Source organism: Xiphias gladius, chromosome 24, assembly GCF_016859285.1.
Source record: "Xiphias gladius isolate SHS-SW01 ecotype Sanya breed wild chromosome 24, ASM1685928v1, whole genome shotgun sequence".
NCBI lineage: Eukaryota > Metazoa > Chordata > Actinopteri > Istiophoriformes > Xiphiidae > Xiphias > Xiphias gladius.
Window position 1 is genome coordinate 12,569,067 of NC_053423.1, and position 14,409 is coordinate 12,583,475.

The following is a 14,409-nucleotide window of genomic DNA, read 5'->3' on the forward strand; positions in this document are numbered from 1 at the left end:
TGGATCAGCTGATAGTTCTTTCAACTCTTTTCTAACTACGCTTTGCGTTTTCAGCAGGTGTACACCTACTCCAATTAAACCAAGTGTCCCCCGTTCCTCTGAGTCTGACAGCGCAAGATGTGCGCTCAACCACTTCAAAGGGGCCTGTCCACCTTGGTTCTGACCACTTTCTTTTGATGGCTTTCAAATACACCCACTCAGCCGAGTGTGGTGTGTTGTCTCCTCCTCCTGGTGCGATGTCGTGTACCTGAGAAGAGAAGGCTGAGATAAGAGCGGTTAGTTGTTTAAAATACGGCTTAGATCTCATTTTGGGTGAGCTGGGAGTCTGCACTACTCCTGCTCCTGGTCCAGGGAACTGTTGTCCTCTGGATAGGTCAAATGGAGTATACCCTGTGATACTGTTCACTGAACTCCTGATGTCTAACAACGCTATGGGCAGGGCATCCACCCATGACAGCTTTGTTTGTGTGCAGAGTTTAGCCAATTTGTCTTTGATGTTTCTGTTCATTCTTTCCACCTTTCCTTGTGATTGTGGATGGTACACTGACCCGAAGGCATGTTTTAAACCTAAGGTTTGTTCTATTTCCTGCAAGTGGTGACTTTTGAAATGTGTACCATTGTCAGAGCGGATTCACCTAGGGAATCCATGGAAAGGGATGTATTGGTTTATCAGAAACTTAATCACTGATTTTGCATCCTCCTTTTTTGTAGGTATTGCTTCTGGCCATCCTGTGTATGCATCCACTGCGACCAAAAGATACCTATATCCCCTTACTGCCTCTCCCATATCTGTATAATCAATCACTATCGCTTCCCCTGGCAGCTTGGGTAAGGGAAATTTTCCCTCATGTGGTTTCACAGAACTTTCTGCATTATGTACATTGCAAATGGAGCATTACCTCACATGATTTTGTATCATTGCAGGTAGATAAGGGTGCCACCAGTGAATCAGCTGTCTCTCCAGCTGTTTCTTCCCACAATGTACCAACCCATGCGCTTCTTCTAGCACAGCTGACACCATTCCTGGAGGCAACACCGGTCTACCATCTGGTGCTCTCCACAAATCATCGTTTCCTTGCTCCTCTTTCTGTCCATACAGATATATTTTACGGTGAAGCTTTGGCTTGTTCTTTTATTAACATATTTACATCACATTTTTGCAAGATCTCTGTTACACCTGGCTCAGCCTGTAACTTCATGAATTGTGGCTTGTAGCCGGCTGCCTTGTTGTGTCCCTTACATTTGATGATGGCTACTGCTTTTGGTTTCATCAATACTTCTGCTAGATCCTGCATTTCTTTTTCATGTTTGATTGGGGTTCCTGCTGTCGTTCTGAATCCTGCTCTTTGCCATTGCCCTAGATCTACATGTACTGCTCCTGACACACTGAATCAGTGAAAATGTTTACTGTCTTTCCTTCTGCTTGTTTCAACGCTTCTATTGCAGCTTTTAGTTCTGCTAGTTGTGCTGATGATTTTCCCTGCATTTTCTCTGATATCACAGTCTCCATTTTTCCAGTTTTGTCTTGTCTGATCACTGCATATGATGCTTGTAGTCCTAGCTCTGCGTGCCTGTAACAGCACCTGTCCGTAAACAGGTCTTCTTCTGCATCTTTTATGGCTTCACTTCTCAAATCAGGCCTGAGCTTGAGCTTGTTATCTCTCTGAACCCTGTCCTCACACTTGTGTGGTGTGCCTTCTGTCATACTATCTGCCATTTTGATTCCTTCATGAGTGTTTACAATGTGAGCTGCACCTAGGAGCTTTTCTAACCTGTTGTGTCTCAGTGAGGTCATGGTGAATGTGGCTGCACCAGCTGCGCGTCTTGTGCATGGTGGGTGTCTCACTTCTGTGGGATCAAGCACTGCACTCGCATACGTCCATACCTGTCTACCTCCCCCTTTTTTTCTGGAAAAGCACCCTGTCGGCCGTGTGTGCTTTTACAGAAACATCGAGAGAAAACGGAGAAGAGTAGTCAGGGACAGCGAGATTTGCGGCCTGAGAGAGCGCGTGTTTCAGATTAATAAAAGCGGTTTCGAATTCTGTAGTCCAGGTTAGAAGAGCGGGGAGATTGCGCATACCCTGAGCATTTACCATGGCGCAGAGAGGTGACGTGAGATCACGAAATGAATGGACGAAAGGTCTGCTAAAACCTGCTAGGCCTAAAAATTGTAAACATGTCTTTGACCGGGACAGGTTTAGGGTGTTGGAGGATCGTGGAGCGATGTGTACCTGAGACAGAAGTGCCTGAGACGGAGATGACGCGACCTAAAAAGGTGACAGACTGACGACAACGCTACAATTTGTTATGCGCAACCTTGAAGCCCATGTGGTGTAGATGACCTAGTAGTTGTTCGGTACTTCGAAGACAAAAATCAGCAGTGGGAGCGGCGGGCAACAAGTCATCTTCCTGCTGTTTTGTCTTTTGTTGCGTTGCAGGTCTGACTGTAGAGCGCAAATTATAGGAGTGCCGAGCCGGCGGTGGCTCCTGATTTTTGGTGAAAGTGCCGCTTAACCCGAAGGATTTCTACTGGGTGATATTCGGTGCTGTCCTCTGATCCGCTAAATTCTAGTTCAGTATCCTCACCACTCAGGTGTCCCCCCCCTTGCTTCCGTTTACTCCGTGACGCAGGAACGGAGGTGGTAATACTTTTCTTTTTCCTTTTGTCCTCTTGCTCTATCTGTCCAATAGCTGGTGTACTGAAATGTATGAGTGGTGGATTGACTCCTCTCTGTATTCTAGGGGCGAATGGAAGGCCTGAACCCCCCCTTCTGGTGTAGGACGTACTGGAAGTGTCTGTGCGCCGGGACACACTGGCGGTGTAAACTGAGTCGGTCGATTTATGTCTAAAAGACAAAACACCACTGCCGAGCGGTGCCGCAGTGGGAGATAGCCCCCTTCTCAGGGAGTCTCTGTTCTTCCTCCCGGATCCGCTCTAGGGCGCGCATGCATCTCTGTGTGTCCTGTATATCTTCCTCTAATGTTTGCAGCTCTATCGTTCTTAGCCTATTTCTCTCTGCTCTTGCTCTGTCTAGCGTCTCATAAGACTCCTCCTTCACTTCCAACACTCCCTGCACCAGCTTTTCATAAGGTGGAGCAGCAGTTGGCTCTCCTTTAATTTTCAACACTGGGTAAAGTGAACTGGGACCTTGAGCTCCTTTCCCTGCGAGCGAGGGCGGGTCTGAGTGGGTCTGTTTGTTCTTTTCAGGGAACAGCTCTCCACAAGCCAATGCAACTTTGTGTAACAGAGCTCTCTTTTTATCTTTCTTCTGTCGCTCTTTGCTCCCTGCACTCCTCTGTAAAAGTGAAGGACTGCTCTTATCATTCTCCTCTAGCATTTCCTTGGCCTCTGTCTCTAATTTAGAGAAGAAACGGAGCAGGCCTCCTCCCCTCTTCTCTGCCTTTCTGTCCTGCACCTCCTCCCACACCTCATCACATTTTTTACATGCTTTTTGTCCATCTTCAGTTGCTTCACCACTAAGCACCTGTCTCTTAACCAGTTTCCACTGCTCTTGCTGTTGTTGCTCTAACGTTGGCATTTGAGGACCACAGCCCCCATCTGCACACTCCCCTGTCGAGCTCTCCGTCCGTGTTTGTGTGGTGTGGTGCACTTACGTGTTTGTAGATTGTTTTACTCACCTCTCCTCTTGCTATCTGTTGGGTAAAGAATTCATTTTTTATCCTGCCACACGGCCAGCCAGTTTTTTGTATGGCAGAACACCCGAGCAACTTACCTTACTGCATGGAGGTTCATCACAGGCCAGTCAGTGCGTATGGCAGAACACTCGCCACCGACCCTCTGAACTGCACACACTTTTACAGTGTGGCGTGTGGTTTGTTATCACCCCCAAACGTCTTTGCAGTTCAGACACCTGGACTAAACTCCAACAGAGACACCGTTGTACCTACCACCCACTTTTATTGTCGGCCACTTTTACTATAGTCAATTTTACACAATTTTCCCCAATAATCACGCAGTCTTTTGGACCACCGTTGGGTTGCTCCAATGTTTATCCTCGTTACTCTCCCCTCCTTCCGTCGGCACACCTGCCTGCCCTGGCCGCACCGCTGATCCGCGCCCACGGCAGTCGCCGCCGCGAGCGGCCGTGGGAGCGCGTGGTGTTTACGTTCCTCGGTGTCCGGTGTCTCCGCGGGAGTTTGGACGTCAAAACGCGTCCCTTTACCGCTTTTTTTTTTTACCTCTGAAGCGAGCACATTCTCCTGCCTGTCCTCCCCGAGCTCCTCCCAGTCGGCGCTTTCGAGTCTCACACTCCGTGTGTAATGAGTGAAGTGCTCGACTCATTTGGAGTAAAACAAACAAACGAAACAAACCAAAACGAACAGACCAGCCGACCTGAGAGGAGGGAGGAGCGAGTCGGTCCGTCGCCCTCCTGCAAACCACCGCAGCTTCCGGTGCTGGTACGTATTTGAGCGCCGACATGGGACAAGCGCCTCAGCGGCGGCTGAGACCTGCTTTCGTCGCGGCTCCAGCTCGACGTCGACTGACTATTTACGTTAAGAGTTTTATTTCCTGCAGGCACGTCAGACGAGCCCACTCCCTGCGCTGTACAGCTCTGCCAATGACAACTCCGCTCCCCTTTTCCCGGCGGGAGAAGAAGTGTCTTCAGTTTTGCCCGCGGCCGCAGTGACTGCCCGAGACCATGGAGTACTACAGCCTGCGCTGCCAGGTGGGTCAGTCTGTCCGTGTTTACGGCTTTTGGGGGACCGCGCCTCGGCGGCTTACGGAGGCGGTAGCGATCGAGGAATTGGACGGAGAAAAAGAAAACAAAAACGAGGAAAACAAACGCAGAACAAAACCACGAGTCACGTGGATATATTTAGACTATTCAGACCAGACCTGTTGCTTTTTGTTGGGATGGGTGTGTGACAGGTGCATGCTTCTCATCTTCTGTCAGTGCTTTGATGCTCTAATACTGTTTCGGGAATTAATTCTGTTTGCACGACACTAGTGGAAAAAAAAAAAATCTCTTTGGTCTCACTTTTATGTTGCTGTTTGCTTGTCGGTCAGCATTAAAAAAATTGGGGTATTAAAAAAATATTTACCTTTAAAAAAAAAAAAAATATTGATCCATGGTCTGAGATTGCATCAATTGATGGATAAATTCAGAACGAATTCCTAACCTGACTAGAACTGAGAAAAATGAGAAATACTTGGCCAGACATTTTGATAACCTCTTGGGCGTAAGGTCACCACATAAAAATATACAGATGGGAGACAAAGGGGAAAAAAACAAGAAGACTGGCCATGCTCGCAGCTCTGTGAGTCTGTGCTTAGACACAGTGGTGCTTGGAACTACAGGCTAACATCAGCATGTTAACACGGAAGTGTTGAGCAGCTAAAATGTTTACCACATTCATCTTTGTTTAGCGTGTAACCATGCTTACATTGGGTAAATAGGACCAAACACAAAGTATAGCTGAGGATGATGGCAGTGTCATTGGTTTTAATCTATAGCTGCAACTGTTGGGACGGTAAGATGCCCAGATCGGCGCCAGAGTGTATTTCTGGACCTGTTTTCCGACACTTAACTTCAGTGAAGGTGATGAGTTACTGGAGTCCAAAAAGTTCAAAAAACTCACTGGAGATGATCAGAGTTCAATGGCATCGAGTTTATTCTTTCTCAAGAGATAAACCAGAGCTGGCTCCGGAACCCAACTGAATACTTTCCATATTTGGTCACATCTTCCACATCTACCTGGAAACAACGGTGTCAGACCTTCTGGAAACCCTCAACTGTCCTGGCCTGCCTGGTGAAGTCTGACATCATTGTTTCCAAGGCTTCTTAGGCTATATATTTTTTAAAACCTTTAATATTTACAAACTGTGTATTACAGCAATCATTTCTTAACTCAGATTAATCATAAGACTTCGTCTATTCACTGCAAGCCTAATGATTGAATTTGAATATCATTGTCAAATGTATTGCTCAATGTCTGATACATTCTGGTCTATACTGTAACACACAGGGTATATTGTTAACATACTTAATATATCTTGGCTCACAGAGTATATTTATGGCGATTTTACTACTACACAACAATGAGTTGATTAATCTGTTACTCAAAGACAAAATTAATTAGCAACATTTGCTAATCAATAAATCATTTAAATAATTTTTTAAAGTGAAAAATTCAGAGATTGCATGTTTAAACTTCTCATATGTAAAGATGTGGTGTTTTTCTTTCTCTCTCAGTAATAGTAAATAGAATATTTTCAGGTTTGGGGAGTTTTTCAGACAAAACTAGACATTTGATAATGTCAGTTTGGGCTCTAGGAAATTGCCGGCAACATTTTTCAGTTTTCTGATGTTAAATAGAAAAGACAATTGGTCAGTTAATTGAGAAAATAATGTGCAGATGAACTGACTATGAAAATAGCTGTTAGTTGCATTTACCAAGCACCAAAGTATTGGGTTATTTTTAAACTTTGACCTGATGATGGCACTAAATGCAAAGTCACCAAAATCGTATGGCTTCATCCTCTGGGCAACATAAATGTCTGTACAAAATTTGATGGCAATAGTTGTTGAGAGATTTGAGTCTAAACCAAAGTGGTGGACCGACCAGCAGAGCTGCACCGCTAGCATGGCTAAACACAGCAATGAGGGTCCTAGTAAGGCGTTGGGCCACCAAGATCCTCCAAAACAGTTTCAGTGCTCCTTGGCATGGATGGTCCAAGTTTCTGAACTGTACTGGAGGATTAAACATTTTTCAAAAAAGAAAAATTCCTTCATTTGTGGTTTTGTTGATGGTGGTGACCTCAGTCCAAAATCTCCTGTATTCATTCACGTTCAATGAGAGCCGGATGAAGATCATAGCATTGGATGTTAAATACTTCAGAGTATCAGTAAAATTAGTATGAATCATTTCTTTATCATTTATTCACTGTGTTACTCCTATGTGCTTTTGAAACACTGTGTACCTCTCGAGTTCTTTTGGGACCTGAGGTGTTCTGTTGGGGGTCCCCTTTTTCCTGGACACCTGACTGTATGTAAACCTGACAGGAAAGGTCGTGGGAGTTAGCAGCTTGTGTAGAACAAACACACAGCACCGCCATCTGTGTTCAGCTAGCCTCCCTTTTGCTGCCTCTTATTTCTCAGTCAAAGCATTGTGTGAGAAGTGAACACTTACCATTAACTCGTGGCAGCAGAAAAACGTTGGAAGCCTTATCAAGCTACATTAAACTCAGTTTAGATGTATATCTGCTTATACACCCAGAACTGGCTATAACTCTCAAACTTGAACACTGTTTCTGTCAGGTTCAAACAACCTAAAACAGATATAAACACAATAATGAGGCAGGCACAGAGTGGTGAGGTTATATACTTGCAAGGAGAACGGACAGAGAGTGCTCGTTTACAGTCTCCAACCCGCTCTGAGTTTCTCAGCCGTCTACCTCGCTCTTTTATTTCAATAGGGTGGTTCTTTTGTCACATAATCATATGTCAGCATAGTTGCACAATCTCATCTTAGAAGCAGGGTGCTTCCTGCTTGTCTCAGAGACAGAACAATCTGTCTTGTCTTCATTAGGGAAGTAGCTGCTTCGCAGCTGCAGATACTCCCGTGCGCATAGCCTTCAAGAGTGCAGACAACAACAGATAATGATTGCTTACAGTTACTTGAGCAAAGCGTGGGATAACTTATGTACATTTTTCTAACAGTTTCCGGAAAGGGATGGTGCTGTTGAATATTATTAAATGAGATTTTTAAATGTTGTGAGCACCACATGTCATTCATATCCATTGTACTGGGGTGGAAGCAGAAAATACAGATCAAACCCTGAGCAAATAAAACCAAAACTATCCGCAAGACTGGATACAACTAGGGGACAGGGAGAAAATGTTTTGAAATTTTTTCATAGACAGCTGTAACTTTAAACCTTTGGCCAGCAAGGATGGTGTTGAAGGAGGCAGAGGCTGGGGTACGAAATGAACTGTTAGTAATTCATATTAAGGTGACTAACTAATGGACTGCTACTGACAGTTAGGCTGCTCCCTGGCGTATCTAGAAAATGGGTACAAGAGGGAAGTCTCAACCACTCAGTTAGGGTCTACCTAAGGTTTAGGATTAGGGAGGCAAGGTCATCCCATAGTAAGTGTAGCTCCAGTGCTGCTCCCTCTTAGAAGGGATTGTTCACCTTTTGGATCAGGCATGCTGCGTCGTCAAGGCCTGACACTCCCGGCACGGAAAGACACCCTGAGAACTCCACCCCATTAAGAGTCTCAATTAAGACAGTGAACGTCTCACACAAAGGGCCTTCTCTCTCGGTGACACCTCCGCGTTCCCTTCAACGGGAAGTGACCAGCAGGGCTGTGCCTTGCCTAATCTGACACCAGGGTGTAAATGTGGCACTTGATTCTGAGTGAATCAATGACAATACAAGTAAGGAATTTTCTTTGCACCAGATTCCGTGTAAAACAAGTTAATTTGTTACACACTAGAAAATAAAACTTCCAGCCTGCTGTAAAAAAGAGCTCTTTGGCTAGCAATCAACTTCAGTATTTTAAATAAGTGCAAAAAGAGCAAGAAATACCTAAAGATTTGATTTTGCAAATCCATAAATCAATAAATGGTTCATCATCTCAGTATAGAATAACAAAATATAATCATTTGTTAGGTGCCTTCTCCTTAAAGGGGTACTCCAGCAATTTAGTATCACACTTCCATGAAGTTGGAGAGACTCAAGAGAAACAGAATTTAAAAAAAAAAAAAATAGATTAACTGCAGCAGAGTCTCTAATATGGGTCAAGTTCCAGAAATGCCAGATCCTACAATTCCCATAATCCTACTCAGTAGCATCTTCAATCAACCCTGATGACATTGTCAGGGTTTTTTTTTTTTAATCTTTAGAAGGCTTTTCCAGGAGTAGTAGTAACCATGATATGTAAACTAAATTGTGTGTGGAAGAATTGGTGGAGTGCTCCCTTTTTTAATGGCTGTTTGTTCACCCTTGTAAGTGTTTTTGATATTTGCAGGCTTATTTGAAGCAAATTTTTCTGTGAGTTGCTATGTATTTGATTTTGGTTTTACTCTGGCGCCATCTGGTGCCCATTAAGAGCATCCCTACATCTTGCATCACTGTGTGGTGTAGCAGCGGGTCTCCTGCGAACAGGAAGGTTCTACAATGTGAAGTTAACACCGCCACAAGTATCCTCGTTATCCGCTACCCACCATGACGGACATCTGTGCCGAGATGCCAGAAGAGGGCTGGCAACATCGTGAAAGATCCAACCGTTGTTTCATTCCCATCGAAGGACATCCATGCTAAGACAACCAGATTCAAGCTGTCACCTGGACCCGCCCCTCCACGATGACCATTACAGCAGCTACGCTGCAGCTTCTGGACACATTTTGATGGACTTTTGTCATCGCTGGTTCATTTTGTGGACTGGTCACTGCTCTTTTTTTTTTTTTTTAAATCAACCATGTGAGCATAGATTTTAATATTGTGTGCGCAATATTTTGTTTGTTTTTAAATGTTTTCTTTTATGGATACCATTTAGCTGGAGATGGTGGGGAGTTGGAGGCGGGTTGTGGCGCAGTGAAACACAGTTGTATACAGTTGAAAAACTGCGTAAGACCAGCACCTGTATCGGAGAGCAAGCCATTTGCATGGAAGACCACCCCTACCTAAGACAAATGTAGCTTCCCTTGTACTCGGTTTTTTTAGCTTCTTTTGTTTGCAGGAAGACGAAGCATAGCATTTAGGCTTTAACATTATCCTTGTGACAGAAGAATATGCAGTCAGGTTTAGAGGTACATCTGGCTAGATGCCCAGGACTGAGTAAAACTCTCAAACGAAAACTTAATATTTTCAGTGAATGGAAACACGTCCCTTCTGAGTGTAAGTAGCGCTGGAGCTAAACTTACCATTGGGTTGCCTTCTCTCCCTCACCTGAACCTCAGGTGAGGACTGAATGGTTGAGACTTTCCTCTTGTACCCTTTTTCTATGCCTCCCTGTCAGGGACAGCCTGATACTTAGTCACCCTAGTATATATAACTCTTAACAGTTCCTTCTGTACGCCAGCCTGTTACTAACGGGCCCCAGGGAATGCCTTGGGCTCCTAGAGTCTATTCTAGACCTAATTGGAGTTAACCTTTAGCCACCATGGGGAGGGGGATTTATCTCAAGGAGTTTGGTAGAACCAAGCTGGGCTGGAGGATAATAAATAACTTTGAAAAAATTATTTTTTTTTTATCAAAGAGTTTTAATTCCTTGCTTCAGATTTAATAAGAACTGTCTCTGAGCGGTAAAGAGATATAAACAATTATTATGTAGGAAAAAATAAGAAATAAAAGTCACATAGATTCTGTCTGACTTAAATAAAGAATATAGAGAAACTAACCCTTCCTGTTTGCTTCAGCAACGCATCCTGTCATTCAGCTTCTGCTGTAAGGGAGAGGCTTAGCATGCACAGATAGATACTTGTATGGTAAAGGCTGCAGCTTCTGTCAACAGGAAGGAGCATAGTTTGCACAAATATTGCACTCTTCATCATGGCAACGAGCCGCAACGGCAATTGGTGGGAAGTCCCTTCCTATTCAACATCGTCTAGCTAGCAAGTCCCTGAGCAGAATACACTTATGTAAGCCCTCCACACAAAATTTAAACAGTAAATGTAAAATACAGGTAATGTAAAATATAGAAATTGTAAAGCGTAAAAAATTGTATACTAACATACTCAAATTGATACGCTCATCATGCCATGCTCAGGTCATACTCATTGTAATGCACACTTGAGCATAACTTGAGCACAACAATGAGTTTGACCTGAACATATCTATGAATGATTGAGTACTTAAAAGAACAAAATATAAAAATATAAAAATGAATATATGAAAAGTAAAACTTGGCTTAAAAACTTGAAACTTGAATAACTTGAATATGTAAGTATATAAAAAAAATATATCAAAAAGAAAACAGTGAAAGCAAAGCCATCATTATAAAATCAAAAAATCAATAAATATTACAGATTGGTTGGGATGGTAGAGAGAGCTGAAAGTACGCACTCTCTTCCTTTTGCCTCCTTCAACAACAGCACTGTTGGTTGTTAGGGTCAGAATGTCGTCATGCTGAGTCAGCTACGGTTTAACAATAGAGAAAGCTGGTTGCTACCTACACATAGTGTGCGTGTTATACAGTTGTCTTTAACTGCCTGTTTGTTGTCCTGTGACTATTTTGTGACTGTCTTGCGGCTTCCAGTGCACAGGACAACACTCAGGTCATGTCCACTGGCTAACAAGTACAACATGAGTATTACCAAGTCAATACATGATTCATCAGATCTAATGGGATCATTTCCCATACTTTTCATCCAGTGCCATCATCTGGTCCAGATTTGTATTTGTCGAATGTTTTGGCTAATGACCAAGTAACCGCAAAAGTAAAGGTATTCCAATGAACCTCAGTTATACTTTTTTTTTTTTTTTTTATACTGCTAATTAGTAAATGTTAACATGTTGATATGCTAAACTAAGATGGTGAACAAGGGGACACATTATACCCACTCAGCATCAACATGTTATATGTTATAATATTGAGGTTTTTGTAGAATTGTTGTAGAATTAATTGCACATTTCTAGCCTTGAACACATACACTGCAGTTGTCAGTTTATTAGGTACACCTAGCTAAAACTAATGCAGTCTAATACAATAGTCCTGCAATAAATCCTACCTTTGTGAAGGTTTCAATGTTCAGTTTTTGTTGAAATCGTGTTAAAGAGGTGTTGATTCAACTGTGTGATCATTTTGGAGGATGTGGTCTTTGGTGCTGTTGAACTGCATTGCGTTATGTTGACAGGAGTTCTTATTATTTTGTTTATCCCATTTAAACCAATGAGGTAAGGCTAAATAAAAGACACACATCTTTGTATAATGCAGTAGTTACTTTGCCTTGTTATTTACTTACTCCTGCTTGTGGTTTTGAAATCTGTTTTTCAGTGGAGTGATCTGATTCTTAGTGGTCAGGCAGGGGATTGTTGCAAAATAGCTGCATTCTTTTGTGGCAGTATGCAAGGTGAAAAATGATCATTTCAGCTTTTGAGGAGCTGCAGGGTAGATCAAACTCTTGCACTAAAACAAGAATCCAGAAAAACCGAAGGCAATCGATTACCTTTCACCCCACTTCAATTTCAAACACAGCTTTCTCCCTCCCGCTGCTGTGGGGAGCCTTCTGTGTAAGTGGGCCACGAGTTACCTAAATCACAAATCACCTGCTATGCTGCTGACAAAAGTATTTAAAGGCTATTGGCTATACTTTTGGAGGTTTCCTGATGTACCCAACAAAAAACAAACCTCTGTCCATTTAAAAACCGGACTGGAACAAGATTTGGGGATAAACACTATCCACAAATCTTGGCTCATGTAAACAAGTGTCTTATTTTATTTCTGCGTTGCTAATGCACCTTTTTTAAAAGTATTTATTTATTTAATTTTTTTTTCTTTTTCTTTTAGGTCTGTCTCACCAAATTTAAAAGGGTGTCTGATTTCAAGAAACATGTGCACTCATGGGCACATCAACAGGTGGGCATTAAACTTCATGTACACTTTAACTAGTTATTCTCAGAGTATTTTCTGGAATTGGCACAAAATTTCCACTCCGAACCAATCGCCAACTAAAATAAAAACAAGGGTTTCGGTTGGCTACTAGGAACCCTTCAATTGGTGATATGCCTATGTGATATGGCATATGAATGGGCACCTAGGAGTTTCCATTTCGCTCAAACTGCAAGCCTTTGGGCCATATTAACACATGTAGAACATACAAATTCTACACAGAAAGTTTTCTGGGCTACTTTCAGTGTAGAAAGTTTCCCTTTTTGTCAGATGGTAGTGCTAACCACCTAATTGCAAATTTCACGCAATTGTGTGTTGTAGGGCTGTAGTCAACCAAAGAAAATCTTTGTCAATTTGAAATTGTATCTATCCTCCCTGACCAATCGATTGGTCAGGGAGGGGGAAAAATCTGCAAATTATCTCTAGATTTAGTAGATCGGCCGCCTTGCACTGAGTACACCTTACCTGGTAGTCTCATTAACCTAAATGAATTATGAATAAACACAAAAAGCTAGTATTTGCAGCATATTAAATCATTTTAACTCAATCATTTTATACTGAAATGATAACAACCGACTCAGAGCCGACCAACGTGCACCCACCCATATGGCTATGATATCCAAAAACAGAACTATATCAAGTGGTGATCCCAGCACAATAATTATTGAGGAATATACACTCAAAGCCTCAAGCATTAAACACAGAAGTGCATCCTAATGCAGACAAGTTGGCCTACTGTTTTTAGATGATATGCCATGTTGGTGGTGAGCTGTGATACACAAACTGCTGTTTGCAATGTTTACACATGACTCTTTGGTCATCTGTTTAAACGAAATGCAGCCACACCGACGACTTCTTTGACATGGTGTCAGTTAGTTTGGAGCCCACTCTGAGTAAATGCTCAGTAAACGTTAAACAAGTTAGACCTAACAGTCTTCATTAGGTTGGGCAAGTTTAAAGATCTGAAAACGGGGCGTGTTTCCACAATACCCCCCATTTTCAAAGGTAGTCTGTCCCTCCTGCCGCCGCAGTAAATATTGGATTAATCCTTGAAGGCTATTGATGTAGCATTTTTCTCCTTATAAAGTAACACCGGCAATAGTCCGGACAATGAGAATTTGGTCAGACGAGAGCGTATCGACCAACCAGTCGACCAGTCGACCGGAAGATTACAGCCCTAGTGTGTTGATGGCTACTTGAAAGTGTTTATTTATCTGTCTCATGAACAGCATTAAAAGTAAGATGGGCTGAGACTGGGCTGAGTTAACCCTCAAAGCCTTGAACCACTAAAGTGAAAAGACCAGTTCTGTGTTTGACTTAGGTAGTGCAGTTATCGAGTTAACTGTAATCCTGTATCATGAGACAGTTCCCATGTTCATGTTGCTACGATTGCCTTGGCATTACTAAACCACCTCTGCATGTTTATCCTGTTCTTTACTCACAGAAAATGGAAGCAGTCTTCCAGAAAGGTAATGCTTATTTTTTCCCCATACATTTTATGCACTTTAAATTTCTTGTGTTTCCTGGAAAGAGAAATATCTGTTACTCAGACTTAATGTCCAGTTGATTAACTTTTAGTTTTGTTTTTTTTTTCCTGTTTGCCTCTTTTTAGATATGTTCAGTGGTCCTGGTAAGCATCCTTGTTCTCCTTCTTTCTGTTAGTATTACTGGTGCTTGAAAACAGCGTTCCTGTTTAAAGTCAGTATTGCCTACCAAAATGCATTGCATGTGTTTTTGACGCCTAACGGACATGTTGAACGATTTCCTCATTTTTACAAAGCTGATGTTTTTCGGTTTTTTTTAATTTATTTTTTTTATATTTCTTAAACAT

General features: G+C 42.6%; 1 protein-coding gene across 3 annotated transcripts in view; it reads left to right on the forward strand.

Moving 5' to 3' along the window:
• The first annotated feature begins 4,447 nt into the window (after window positions 1–4,447).
• LOC120786131 overlaps window positions 4,448–14,409 on the forward strand; it is a 41,200-nt gene continuing 31,238 nt past the window's right edge. For 2 of the 3 annotated variants that reach the window (XM_040121300.1, XM_040121302.1), the window contains exons 1-4: window positions 4,449–4,688; window positions 12,477–12,545; window positions 14,023–14,047; window positions 14,191–14,208. In XM_040121300.1, the coding sequence (XP_039977234.1) occupies window positions 4,662–4,688; window positions 12,477–12,545; window positions 14,023–14,047; window positions 14,191–14,208 (139 nt within the window). In that variant the 5' untranslated portion in view covers window positions 4,449–4,661. Of the gene's footprint in view, window positions 4,689–12,476; window positions 12,546–14,022; window positions 14,048–14,190; window positions 14,209–14,409 lie in introns of all 3 variants that reach the window. The other variant, XM_040121303.1, reaches the window with a different exon arrangement.